Source organism: Marmota monax, unplaced genomic scaffold (assembly GCF_021218885.2).
Source record: "Marmota monax isolate L192 unplaced genomic scaffold, Marmota_monax_Labrador192_F-V1.1 WCK01_AAM20220418_F8-fsc00065, whole genome shotgun sequence".
Classification (NCBI taxonomy): Eukaryota; Metazoa; Chordata; class Mammalia; order Rodentia; family Sciuridae; genus Marmota; species Marmota monax.
In genome coordinates, this window is record NW_026694038.1 from 7322387 (window position 1) to 7336072 (window position 13686).

The following is a 13686-nucleotide window of genomic DNA, read 5'->3' on the forward strand; positions in this document are numbered from 1 at the left end:
TACAGTCAAAACATAGGTAAAATTTTGCATACAACAGCCCTCAGGCTACGTACCTAAGGTGTTTATAGGAAATATAAATGAATCTCATGTTTAGATTTAGGTCCCATACCTAAGATATCTCATTATGTATGTGCAAATATTCCAAAATATGAAAAAATCCAAAATCCAAACTCTTTCTCATCCCAAGCATTTTGGGTAAAGGATGCTCAATGTAGAGTGAATCCCTGTCCTTGGCCAAAAGTATTTATATAAAGCAGTAGAAGTAAAGGAGAAAGTACAGGATATTTGTTACTTTTTATACTGCCAGGCAGGACTAAACCTCAAATGTAGTATTTTTTATAAAATGATATTTTTAGTTTTTTATTGCCTTGAGTAGATTAATGTATTAGGTTTTTTATAAATGAGAAATGGCCAGACCACTGCAGTTAGACTTGGTAGATTAGGATCTTCATGACCTCTTTGTCCAGTCTCAATAATTACTCAAGCTTCCAGATCAGTAAAAGTCTTGAAATTGTAAGTAAACACGCTCTATTCAACATTTTCTTCCTTTGATCTTGGCTCTTTGCTTTTTAAATTAGGAAGTGTTCCCCTGAAACACGATTCATTTTCTCTTGAATGTGGTGCAGTAAATTGAGCCTTATTAGATCTGCAGATGAAAATGCATAGCCTGTGCCTGAAAAAGGTTCTGCCTCTTTGCCTTTCATATTTAGATGTTAGAACTATATGCTTAGTCTTGAGGCAGAAGTTGTATCAAAAAGGTATTTAGAAAAATAAGTCCTAGTGTAAATTGTGACACTTTCATTTTGTGTTTAGACTGCATCTTAATATAGTCCTTAACAAAGACATATCATGTGTTTAATTAATTTCTAAACTTCTGATAATGGTAGTGTTTTGCTGAAGACCCCTTCTTTTTTGACCTTTGCAGTTATTAGATTTTCATGCTTCACTGTAGAATTATGAGGGGAAAACCTGCACTTGCCCCTCCTCCAGGCACCCATGTTTTTCTTGAAGAAGACTTGTGAATATACATGCAGACTCTGTGGTTTGGTGGCAGGAAGTCTGCAGGTTACAACACTCTGAGGTCAGGAAATGCACACAGCAGCTCCCCTCCCTTTTCACCCACTGCTTTTATGTCCTGTGTTCAAAGTGTTCAGAAGGCAGGGCTGGGACCACTGTTCCCAGCATTGTACTGAAAGACAGAGCACAAACTTTGTGTGGGGATGCCATTCTGAAGAGACATACTTTACTTCTGCATTTCTTAACAGTCTATGGGACACAGAGGGCATTGTGAACATATGCAGAGTGACATCAGGAAGTCCCACATTGAACAACAATGTAAAGAAACCACCAGTTATCACCTACATGTACCAGGCTTATTTTGGGGTTTACCATGTTGCTTTAAAACTTCTTGTGGTTGGAGTAGATTATCTTAAAGGTCTCTTCTCATCATGAAGTTCTATGAATTTATGCTTATCTTTAGCAATGATGTAAACAATTTACTGTCCCCTTCTCTGACTAGCAAATGTTCTTTTTTCAAATTAACATGTCTTAATTGTACAAATTAGCAGGTTTTCCTGTATTCTCCTATCTATGTATTGATCAGCATTGGTCAGATTCACCTTCCCTTTTATTCTGTTTCCTCCCCTGGCCCCTTCCTAATCGTTAATAGTCCCACTTCAGGTCATCTTTGCAAATGTTCTTAATGCTACAACCTTAATAAAAAAACTTGCCACAGTAGAAAAATATTAATTTCAAGCTTCTGAATTGAACAACTGACAATATATATTTTTAAGATACTAGAAAATATGGTACTCCTACACATAGATAATCTTGAATTGTGCTTTGCAAATAATTAGACCTATTTTAAAATGCTATTGTTGTACCTATTTTAAGTGCTATTCATAGCCTAGAATGGCAATTTTAATGTTGTTTTTATGTATCCTCTGTGGTTGAGTAGTGATGGATGAAGCTCACAATACATCTTACCACAGGCTTCATGCTGCTGTATGGAGACCTCAGTTGTTGAAATGTTCTGAAAAATTTCTCTATTGCTGTGATGCTTTTTTCATAGGATGTTATATGTTAGTCAAATCCAGGTCACTTAAGCCCTAACCAAAGACCAATTCCTATTTTTACATAGCACCTCCTAAACTGTCTCTTACGGGAATCTGAAATGACAAGATGAGAGGCTAATTACACAGCTACCACAGAGACATCGTTTTTCAAAATAACAATGAATAAAGGGCAATTTTTGATATTCATTCTTTCAGTATCTGTTTTAATGCTCACTGATCAGCAGAAGGTTGTCATTTGAACTTTCTGGTATGAATTGCTTACCTTTGAGCCTGACCATGGTACTCTAGAAATTTTTTATGGGGAATTCTTATCTCTGGAATCATGGTGGATAATGAGGTGCACAAACATTTTCCATCTGAATGTTAGAATTCTATTAATTTTTGTTCCTTCTCTGAGGCAGGGGCCAACTATAATACACATAAATGAAAGAGAAGAAAAGGGAAGAAAGTGCAAATTATGGAACATTTCCCTTTTGATGGTGTAAATATAATTTACATTTGATGGTGTAAATATAATTCACCTGATTTGTTCTTAAATAGAAATATGTAAAAAAATATATTTGCTCTATTATTTCATAGTGATTTGTTTCTTTAGAGACCCTGTCAATTAGTGATTAAACAATATTTCAGCCAGGTACAGCAGCATGCCCTTGTGGCTCAGCTACTCATAAGGTGACTTGAAAACCAGCTTGGGCATGCGGTGAGCTACAGTCTCAAAAAAAAAAAAATTTTTTTTCCCTCTTTTTAAGGTAAGCAATAGACCATGTTTGCTATTTATATACCCCAGACTTTATTTAAAGTAGAGGTTCACAAACTGGAAGCTTTTCTCAGCTGCTGTCTGTGCAGAAAACACTTCCTGATGACTTGAGTTTGTAGCAGTTGATATGTTGAGCAGGATTTTTTTTTCTTTTTTTTTTTTTTTTTTGTGTGTGTTTTTCCTCCATAGGAAATTCCTGGAATAACCCTTGTGACGGAAGAGATTGAATTGCCTCTCATGAAGGTAAGGCACTTCCGCTGAGGGATGAAAACACAGATGTGCATGACTGAACCTTTGCTGCCCCCAGTAATGGTGGTTCTAAAAGGGACTGCATCATGGCAGGGGAGGACGGTGCGGGGGTGGGGGGAAAGGGGCAGGTTTGGTTCCCTGGAGAATCCTTCCATAGAGGTTGAGTAGTCATTGAGTATGATGTTACACACCTCTTAGGAATGCTCTTTGAGAGAGCAGTTTTCTGAAGATAGGAGAGAATTACAGGGTTCAGCTTAAACCATATACAACTAATACTTGCCATAGTACCTCAAACCGGTTCTTACTGGAGTTCCTGTAAATTATCTTCAGAGAACCAGGGAACTGTTTTTTATTTCTTTCATGGTCACTCCAAAATGCACGCACACAGTTCTCCATCTTAGAATCATTAAATGACCTGGGCTGGGATTATCTATGGCCTTTGCATTGATCTGCAGGGCTCAGTCAAGCTCTGCATACCTCCTTCCTGTGCACTGAACTGTGACTATTAGTGTCTTTGTGGTGATATCAGAGTAAAATGGGAGGAGCGGCTGGTGTGAGTAGAAAAGAATATGTATGTAGTTTAAAACTGGGGAGTCTTTTAATAGTTTCCTTAAAGTTCCTCTGTTGTTCCTGGCATTGCCTCCTGGTAATTATAGCTTGGTTTGGACTGGGAAATCTCAGCTTTTTGGCAGCAGGCAGCTCAGTGGGCTGCTGCCTTTTATTTACATTTGACTCTTTTGGATCCATGAGGGGCAGGCCAGGTCCCTGCAGCTGTGGGTCTGAGGGTCTAGTGATGCACTAATGGCAAGAGAGAGCAGACCGGAGCTGGTTCAGTGGTTCCAGGTTTTGGTTCTAAAAAGAGTCCCTGAAAGAGAGAATGACCAGCTGTCTCTAGGTGGAAGCGTAGGATGACTGTGAAGTCCTACTAATGTAGGAAGATGAAGGGAAAGAAAGATTTCATGAATAGTTTTGAAAGGTGTGTTAAGAGACGCCATCCTTTTATTTCTTTGTTTCTATCTTTACCAGTTGTCTTACCAAACCCATACGGTGTTTAACGTACAAATTAGTGAAGAAAATTTTTAGAGGAAAAAAGGTGTCACCCACAATTCTACGATTTCTAGCATATCAACTGTTGCCAGCCCCTCATTTCCTCTTGGCCTTTGCCTTAGGCATACTTATTATACCTGGTAGTAATGGTAACCCAGAGACATTTGATAAACACAGCGGATTATCACATATCATAAACATTTTTCACATTACTACATAAACTTATGATTTCTAATGTCTTAATTCATTTTTAATTTACTCCCCTAAAATTAAATGCCAGGACTCTCATTGGGTAAAAGACTATGATAATTTTTATAGTTTTTGATTCTTATTGGCAAATTAATATTCAACAAAAATTGTAATAATTTACACCATCACAAAGGATTTGTGAATTTATCAGTTGGATAGTAACCTTATCGACATTGTGCATATTCATTTAAACTAAGTAGAAAAGAGTAATGGGAAGGTCCTCTTAAGATTTTTTACTCATTGTCTTATTCCACACCCCCCACCCCTCCAGCAGAGTTGGGGATTGAACTCAGGGCCCTGTGTGTGCTAGGCAAGCACTCCACCAATGAGCCACATCCCCATCCCTTCATTGGCTTGTTCTAAGAATAATATTTGACTTTGCTTAGAAACAGAGTAACTTATTTTTACACACTCTAGCAGATTTCTGTGTGAGTGTATAAAATGATTTTTGTGTTCTGTTTTTTCCTCCATTGACATTCCTCTCTCTCCTTTTTTCTTCTTTCGCCCATCATCTTTAGCATTTGAGTCTGCAGAGAGTGGTTTCTCATTGGACATTCCCACAGATGCTTGGGAGCTCTTTGGTTTATTCATAAGCTAGAAGTTTCCTGGGAAAAGTTTGAAGAACTGTAGGTCTGTTACCACCCTTCTTACCAGACATAATCCATCAGAGGTACACTGTTGGGACTTCACTGGGTTCAGGAGATGATGAAGTGGCTTTGGTGTGACTAGCTGCCTCCACTCCCACCCCAGTTATTAGTGTGCAAGGCTAATCAGTACCTTTAGGTTCAAGGAAGGCCTGGCCCTGAGGGCTCCCATTTCTTCTCCCTCTGTATTTGCATAATGCCACTCACTGTAGCTGCTGCTTTTATCTTTGACCTACTTTTACCTACCCCGGTCTCAGCTTAATTACACTGTGATGGACTGTGGCCGTGGCACCTGCTGTCCTCGCCCCTGCCTCTCCAGCCCCAGTCTGTGTCCATTCTTGCCCTGGCTACCTGGTAGGAGTTGGCTCTGAATGCCATGACCTGAATCACAAGTTAGCTTTGGGATAGGTTCTTACACCAGAAGCCCAGTGAAGCCCAAGGGCCCTATTTTGTTCAACTGACTGCATTTCTACTTTCCTTGGTGTAAAGGGTCAAAGGAGGAAAGGGCTAAGGGAAACTAGATGTGTATTTTCCTCCTGCTCCTTTTGCAAGTAAATTTAGTGAGAAGTAGAGTACTTTACAAATATTTTAATATGTTGGTATGGTCTAAATGTTTGTGACCCTCTGAATTCCTATGTTAAAGTCCTCATCCACAAAGGCCCTGGTTTTAGGAGGTTGAACCTTTAGGAGGTGATTAAGTCTGAGGGAAGTGTCCTCAGGATTGAGGTTAGTACCCTGTTAAAAGAGACACTGAGGAGCTAGCTTGTTCCTTCTGCCGTATGATTTTTGCAGTGGAAACACAGCTGACTAGGACAGGACCACTCATCAGACACCAGATCTGCCAACGCCTTGATATGTGGATCCCCTAGTCTCAAGAACTGTGAGAAGTGAATGTCTGCAGTTTATAAGTCACCAGTTTATGTATTTCCACATTGTAGAAGATAAACCAGTTAAACTAGAAGATTGTCATCCGAAAGACAAGATTCTCTCATTTTATAAATGGTTTGTAAAATATTAAGCAAGGTCCATGCTGTAAATAAAATGTAACCAAGAGAGACTTTCCTAAGAACGATTTCATCCTTTTGTAAGCTGTGGACTGCTCTAGGGAACTAGCGACATTCATAAAAAGCTAAAAACTGCCCTTGATTTTATGGTAAAAAGAGAAACCATTAAAATTAGTCAACCACAGGAAGCATGTAATGATTTTAAAAACAGAACAATAGCTTACTCAAATATAAAAAGAATGTGCTACAAATGGAGATATGGGGTATTTTTACCAAAATATATATATTTTTTAAATTGGACACTTTTAATGTATTTGATCACTTGTAGAGATTACTGGCTACCTGACCCAGAAATTGGGAAGACCAGAGAGATTTAAAGGGCCTTCTGACCTATGGCCACTCAGAGGTGAGGGGGGTTACTGCAAGTGTCAATCAGGGGTCTATAGTTCCTGAGCAACTGGGAAGACTGGTTGTTCTCCATCCAGAAGGTTGTTTGTGTGTTTCTTCACTTAAAAAGTGAAAACTGAAACAGTTTAAAAGCTGTTTTAACTAGACAGAACAAGAGAATAATTAATTGCTTAGTGAAGCACACTTTATTTTCCTTGACCCTCCAAAATTCAGACAGATAGCATCCCTTAAAGATTTGTTAAGTGATCCCAAGTAGCAGCATAATCACAATGCAATCTTTCACAATTTTTAAAAATTAGAATCATTGCAAAAGGTAGTATCGTCAGAAGTGTCAGGTGGTCACATGGGAAACACTGATTTTTTTTTTCCCCCCACAGTTCAGTCCACACATTTTTTCTGGGACAATGAGTTGTAGTGAATTCAGTTAATATCATAAACCATAATTTTATGATGCTACAAAAAACATTACTTTTTGGAAACAGAGCCTCTGGTTGGTGACCTCATTCCTATCATTTCTGGGAGATGGGGATATAGTCAGACTAATTCTTTGCTGATAAAATTCAGGAACAGACTGTGGATCAAGGAATCTTGTTTTTGTTCCTCTTGTGTCAGCCTTAATTTTTAAGGTCAAGAGGAAGGCTTTCTCAGGGGATATGCTCTGAGAGAGCCAAATGTAAGATGGAATAGTTTAGAGCCATATTTAGTGATTGCATTAAAGAAAAATCTAGCCCATTAAAAAAATGGCTAAACCACCCAGCTGGGCAAGGAAGTGGAATTTTTTTGTTAGATACTGGAGAAGGAGGAAGTCCCAAAGGAGAAGGAGACCTTGAACTTGCAGTTCTCTCAGTGGGCAGCCTCAGGAGTTCTAGTTATTTGTGCCTGTTTAAAGTACCTTAGTTTAGTATGGTCTCTTACTAATTTACGTCCCTATAGACATTTCTCTGCCTTTGATTCTGTCTATGCTGGAGGTGGTGGGTTGCTGTTGTTTCTCTGGCTGTAACTAAAAGCTGATTCTGAGATGAGATCCACTGAAGAGCCAAATTGGTCTGGCACTTTAGCTCTGCTAGTTGAGTCCTGGCACAGAGGGAAGCGTTCTCTCTGAGTTGGCCACCTCCGCTAAGACTTGTGCTAAGAATCAGCAGAAGTAGGATCAAAGCCAGGGGACCTTGTAAAAATCAAAGGCAGATGTTTATTCCTGACAGTAGTTTGCAGATGAGCCAGTACCATGGGGCTTTTTTGTTTTGTTTTATTTTTATTTTAATTTTTTTGGATCTGTTGGCAATTCAAATTAAAAATGGGAAACAGTTGTTAATATAACACATGGGTGCTTTTGATTAATTAATAGTTGTGATGGGCTGCATTTGGTAATCGTTTCAAGTCATCTTATGAGAACAAATGAGATTATTTCTGAAGAAGAGACTTGGAATAATTTCCCTGTTTTTCAAATCAAAAGTTAATGTTCCCTTTTGTGCAGGAAAGTGCTCCTGGGTCATTTCTTGAGAATCTCATTGCTTCTAGTACCAGTCTTCCCAGAGGAGCTAAATTCATAGGTATTTTCCATATAAAGCATTTCTGTGTGTTTTAAAACAGTAAGCGCTCTTTTCATGTAGTTGGTGATGTGCTTCTTGAACTATTGCCATTGTTACAGGACTAGGTACTGTCTTTCAATTCAGTGATCTCCACATTTTTATAACTTAAAAGAAATTGTATCATTTACTTATTAGATACCAAACAGTGGCATATGTATTGATTCTTTTTTTTTTCTTTGTATTCTCTTAATTTCTGTAAGACATTGTAGTTATTATAATAGAGCAGTGACATCTCTGAAAGATCAGAAGTTCCACATGAAAATATTTCTGGGCCTTTTGGCTATCAGTATTTCTTACTTACATGTGAATTTTAATTTTCGTTTTAAATTCAGATCCCTTTCCTTTTAACTCCGAGGTTTTGGACATTTTAGGCCATGGATTTCTTTGAGATATGGTACAAGGTATAGACTCTCTCCCCAGAAGAGTGTTCATTCAAGCACTCGGACTCCATTTTTACACACAACCAGTGGGTACTCAGTTGCTTTGCAGCCTATCCATGGACTTGTCCAGAATTGTTTCATTAGTTTATTCTTGGGTGACACAGATTCTGAGGAAAGGAATTTTTTTTAATGGTATGAGAAGGAAGGTAAGGGGGAGTGTGAGTAGGGTCTTCTGACAGCAGGACAGCATTTGGCCTGAGGGGATGAGGCCAGAAAACAGGTAGAAGACACCAAATGTCTTGCCTCCCTTCTGGGCAAGGTCTGAATGAATGCCATCATGGGACTGGTGGCAAAGCAGGCAGGCTTAGTAGCCCAAGTGACCACTAGGTGTCACCACAACACCATCAAGGTTTCTGCTTTTAGCATCAGTGTGCCTGAGTCTAGATGTAGGAAGCAACAAAGACACAAAGACCTCCAGTTAGGCACTTCATCCTGCCAAAGGCCTGTAGGATTTGTCCTACGTATTTTTTCAATACTGAGAAGAAACAAAGGATGGACAAAGGCACATTTGTTATAAATAAATAAAAGGCGAGCAAGGTGGGTCAAGTGAGGAGTCAGCCTTGACTTTGTGTTCCCATTCCCCCCAGGAATAAATGTTTCCTTAGTTTTGGTTTTGAGATTTTGTTATTGTCTAATGTGGCTTTTGCTACACTGATTAAAGATTTTTTTTTTCTGTCTCTGAGAGAAGAGACATTGACTAAATGGGCATTTCAGGCTTCTAAAACAAGATTTAAAATGTTATGTAAATCATCTTACAGATACTTCAAAATCCATTTCAAACCAACTATGACCGTCCTTTCAATAAAAATTCAGATGACATGCTGTTACTTAACATTCGAGTACCTTTCTTGACTGAGGTGTAGTTTATTTAAATTCCCTTATTTTCTCGCAATTCAGCCAAGTCTACCACCACAGTAGGCAACAGAGCATTGAACGGTCACACATGTCATCCTTGGCTGCATCAAATCTTTTATAAATGTACATTTTTGGCAAGAAGGAATGTGTCATAAATCCATCTTCCTTGGGTTAAAGCAATTTGTGTCAGTATCCTCCAACAGTAAAGGTGTAAGCATTGCATTTTATTGATAAAAATAAATACACATTCTTTGTTCAGGATAGTATGATTAATAATAACTCAAAGACTTTAGAAAATCAGTTAATTCTGTTTGAGAGTATTTGACAACTGAATGTGAAATTTGTTCATTTTATCCTTTTTAAAAAATTCTTTTTTTATTTGGATCAGTTGGCAATCCAAATCATAAGTGGGAAACAGTCCTTTCATGTAACCATCTGTACTTTTCCTTAATAGTTGTGATGGGCAGCATTTGGTAATTAAATAAACTTGGGAAAGTAAGCTTACTCTGCTTGCTCCAAATTTTGTGTACATTCTCTGAACACAGCACTTTTGACACCACCCAAGTCATAAAATGGGTCTCTAGGGAGGAAATGGCTTGCTGTGTTGAGTACAGGCTTCCCCACTAAATCAACCCAGAGAAATCTGTTTTGGGAAGTCAGCAGCAGTTCTCTCTGTTGGAAAGGGGATAGAGTCTAAAGGCCAGATCTTTAGATCTGCTTTAGGATTCCTGTGGGGACCAGACTGCTGTCCTTCCTGTGAAACATTCACTAAGAAATACTGTCACCAAGAGCTGGGGAAGTGAGCCTTGTGTAATCCTTGGTGGGTGTTTTGAGCTGCAAGGCTTGTTTCTCAAACTGGCTGATGGTTTTATCTCCCACAGGTCCACAGCTTTAAGGGCTATTGGGAAAAACTGAACTCCAACCTAGACTATGTTAAGTATGCCAAGCCATACTTATGTTATAACAACAGTGTGGTCAAGAGAGAGTGGCACAACCTGATCTCTGAAGAGGTATGTATGCGTCAAGGAGAACAAAGCAAGCAGCCAACACACGTGGATTAGATCACAAGGTCACTTGACGTTGATGGTTCTCTTCACAGTTGCCAAGCTGTTTAATGTCATCACTGATCTCCTGATAAGCAAGCCGAGGCACTTCTGTGATCTCTGTTCTTTAAGAAACCACAGTACAGATGGGTTACGGGATGTACAGTGTATTCAGAGAATTGTGACTGATAACCATATCTCAGATATGTTCTTGAAGTACTTATAAAGTTAAAAGTTGATTTATAAAAATCTAGATGTTCAGCAGCCCAGGAGGCTGAGGCAGGAGGATCACGAGTTTAAAGCCAGCCTTAGCAGAAGTGAGGTGCTAAGCAACTCAGTGAGACCCTGTCTCTAAATAAAATACAAAATAGGGCTGGGGATGTGGCTCAGTGGTCAAGTGCCCTTGAGTTCAATCCCCCATACCCTGCCCCCCCACTAAAAAAATCTAGATGTTTCCAAATTAGTGGTTGCTAGAGTTGAGAAGGAGAAGAGTGGGTGTGCACAAGGGAGATCTTTAGGGGTGATGGAATAGTTCTGTGTATCAATTACATTTTGGGACATGAAATGATTTCTGATAAAATGACATAGAACTATGCACACACATTGAGCCAGTGTTGATTCCTGATTTTGAGATTGTAGTATAATTATATAAGATGTAAATATTGGGGGAGACTAACTGAAGGGTACCCAGAATCTCTCTGAGTATTGTGGTATATAGTCTAGTGTTGTTATACATAGCTGGCTTGCAACTTCCTGTGAGTCTCTTGTTTCTAAGTAAAACATTAAAAGAATTTTTTAAAAAAATCTATACTGGAATAGGGTATAGCTCAGTGGTAGAATGCTTGCCTAGCATGTGGAACGCCCTAGGTTCCATCCCCAGCATTGGAGTGGCAGCGGGGAAGTCTTGGTGTTCTGATTACCTGGAAAGTATATTTCTTCTTTCTGAATCTTTTAACCAGAGTGTAGTATGTCCTTGATGAAAAAAATAAGTAAAGTCGGGCTGGGGTTGTGGCTCAGTGGTAGAGCGCTTGCCTAGTATGTGTGAGGCACTGGGTTTGATCCTCAGCACCACATAAAAAATAAAGTTATTTAAAAAAATAAAAAATAAATAAGGCCACCCACACAAGCTTTACCTTCTATACTTCTGACATGTTTTTACTCCTAGAAAACGGGAAAAAGAAGGTCCACAGCATACATGAGGAACATTCTTGATAGTGCAAAAAGGTAAGTAGAACTAAAGATGGCATCTTACCTTGCTGGCCGCCTTTCACAGAAACAGCTTGCTTTTGTTGTATATGTTCAGTAAAGCTGTTGGCTTCATGAGTGCACCTGCCTAGGCTCTCTTCTGGAGTTGGTGCTGGAGTTCAGTGGGAAAAGCTTGTGTGTTAAACCTCAAAGACTTATACCCTGGATGACGTATAGTGGCTAAGTGGTAAACAGCCATTACTAAGTGAGCGCTTATGAGGACAAGAGTAGCCAGGAGATTTTGTTTTGTTTTGTTTTAAACTGTTAGTGGGCTGGTGAGCTTGCTCTTATTTTGAAGCCATATTTTCTGGGTAGATGAGTCATCTGAGAGCTAAAAGTATAGGCCCTGTTCCAACCTCTGTTCTATTTTCTACCTCCATTATTTCTAATAACTGAGAGCTGCAATTGTTCTAAATTATTGCCGTTGTTGGCACTAAAAGGTTTACAGACTTTATAATTGCCTAAATGTGGTTTTTTGCTACATTGAAAAGTTTTTGAGGTTTCTAGTGGCCTGAGAACAGTTTCTGCAGTGGTTTTATGGTTTAGTAAAGGAGGATAGCTTTGTATGGTGTTGTGGCTTTAATTTTTTTTTTTTTTTTTAATAATGCTTCCTATGTGAATAACACAGCTAATTTCTTTGTAGGGTGATTTCTAACATAGAAGCAAGGAATTCGGGTAAGACAAGATTTGTAATACAGTTGTCTGGGTTTCTGTGTTTTGTATGTAACACTGTTCTTGTCCCACCTCTGTGGATTGGCAGGAAAATCACTTCCAGTAGTGTCATGAAGGCTGCGCCCTTTAATGTTGCCTCATTAAAGTGACCACGTAGCTGTTTCCATGTCTGTCTTGGCACCAGGAAATCCAGGGACAGCTGCTGAATGTGCTTTTGCTGGAGGAGTCCCTGGGAGTTGACCCTCTGGTTTTCATTGTTTCTCCTCCTAGCTGAGCAAATTAACATGCCCTCTGGCTGTACCCCAGGATGCACTCTGGTAATTTTCTTGGCTCCCGCTGCTTTTCCCTCCAGCTGTCTGATCACACAGGGTCTTTGACTTGTATGCACCTTTCATTTTGGTTAAAACTTGAGCAACAGCACTGAGGTGAGGTGCTGGGGGTGCATTTCCTGCATTGTCCTCCTCAGGTCAGGGAGAAATGAGGGTGACACCCAGCACCTAGTATGGGCGTTGGTGCCTGTGAAGTGCCTTTAGTGGCTGCTTTATCATTAGTTAGGAGGAAATGCTAACAAATCGCTTCTAAACCAAGTAACCAGTATTCTGAAGCCCCTACATGCAAGGGGTTAGTCTAGGCGAAGACGGGAGTGGGAATGGCTGGAAGAGGCTTCCCAGAGGTGATAACTGGGTTTTCTCTTGACAAACAAGGGGATTTAAGGGAGGGGAATGCCGAGAATACCCAGGTACAATCCTTTTTTTGTAGGTGTCAGGGGAATACTTTCACGTCTCATGAAGGTCAGCATTCATTAAAGAAGCTGTTGTTTTTATATCCTACTCCTGTTTAATGGACTTTGAATGTTTTAGGTGTATGTTGGGGGGACTGTAACAGAAATTATTTATGTGACTGCATACCCCACAGCTGTGCACACAGCCCGCTGAACTATGGTGGTGAATTTGTCCCAAGGGAACCAGCCTCTGCCTATTACCAGGCCATCCGTGCTTGAAACCAGGGGCTCTGCCTTGCCAGACAGGGGCGAGCATGTGATCCAGGCTCGCCATCCTTGCATTGCTGGGGGTATTGCAATATGGAAACTGCTGACCAGCAGGGTTTTCATTGTGTCCATTTCCCTGCCCTGCTTTTATGGAGCTCCTCCTGCTCTCCTGCTCAGGCATCCTGTTTCCAGTTAGCCTCTCAATGCCTATTGGTAAACTTCCCGTTTCTCCCTGTGCTTGATCGTGCTAGTTTCCCACTAAGAATGCTGCCACTGTCTGCATGGAAAACTGAAATTCAGGGCTGTTGAGCTCATGTTTTGGGTTGCTTCATTTTAATCATGAAGGTTATGTGGGACAGAGGTAGGCTCTTTCCTGAGGGGTCAAGGAGGAATTGTCAGCAGGCTGAGCAGGATAGTTCTG

At 39.8% G+C, this 13686-nt stretch overlaps 1 protein-coding gene across 6 annotated transcripts in view; it reads left to right on the plus strand.

Annotated features, from left to right (window-relative positions):
• The window catches only part of Gsap (gamma-secretase activating protein), a 162926-nt gene that overhangs the window by 55800 nt on the left and 93440 nt on the right, over positions 1 to 13686 (plus strand). For all 6 annotated transcript variants that reach the window (XR_006856080.2, XM_058585495.1, XM_058585498.1 and 3 more), the window contains exons 19-22: positions 3022 to 3075; positions 10199 to 10327; positions 11526 to 11584; positions 12249 to 12280. Coding sequence is in view for 5 of the 6 variants with exons in the window: in XM_058585495.1 (XP_058441478.1) it covers positions 3022 to 3075; positions 10199 to 10327; positions 11526 to 11584; positions 12249 to 12280 (274 nt within the window). In the remaining variant the exon portion in view is untranslated. The remainder of the gene's footprint in view (positions 1 to 3021; positions 3076 to 10198; positions 10328 to 11525; positions 11585 to 12248; positions 12281 to 13686) is intronic.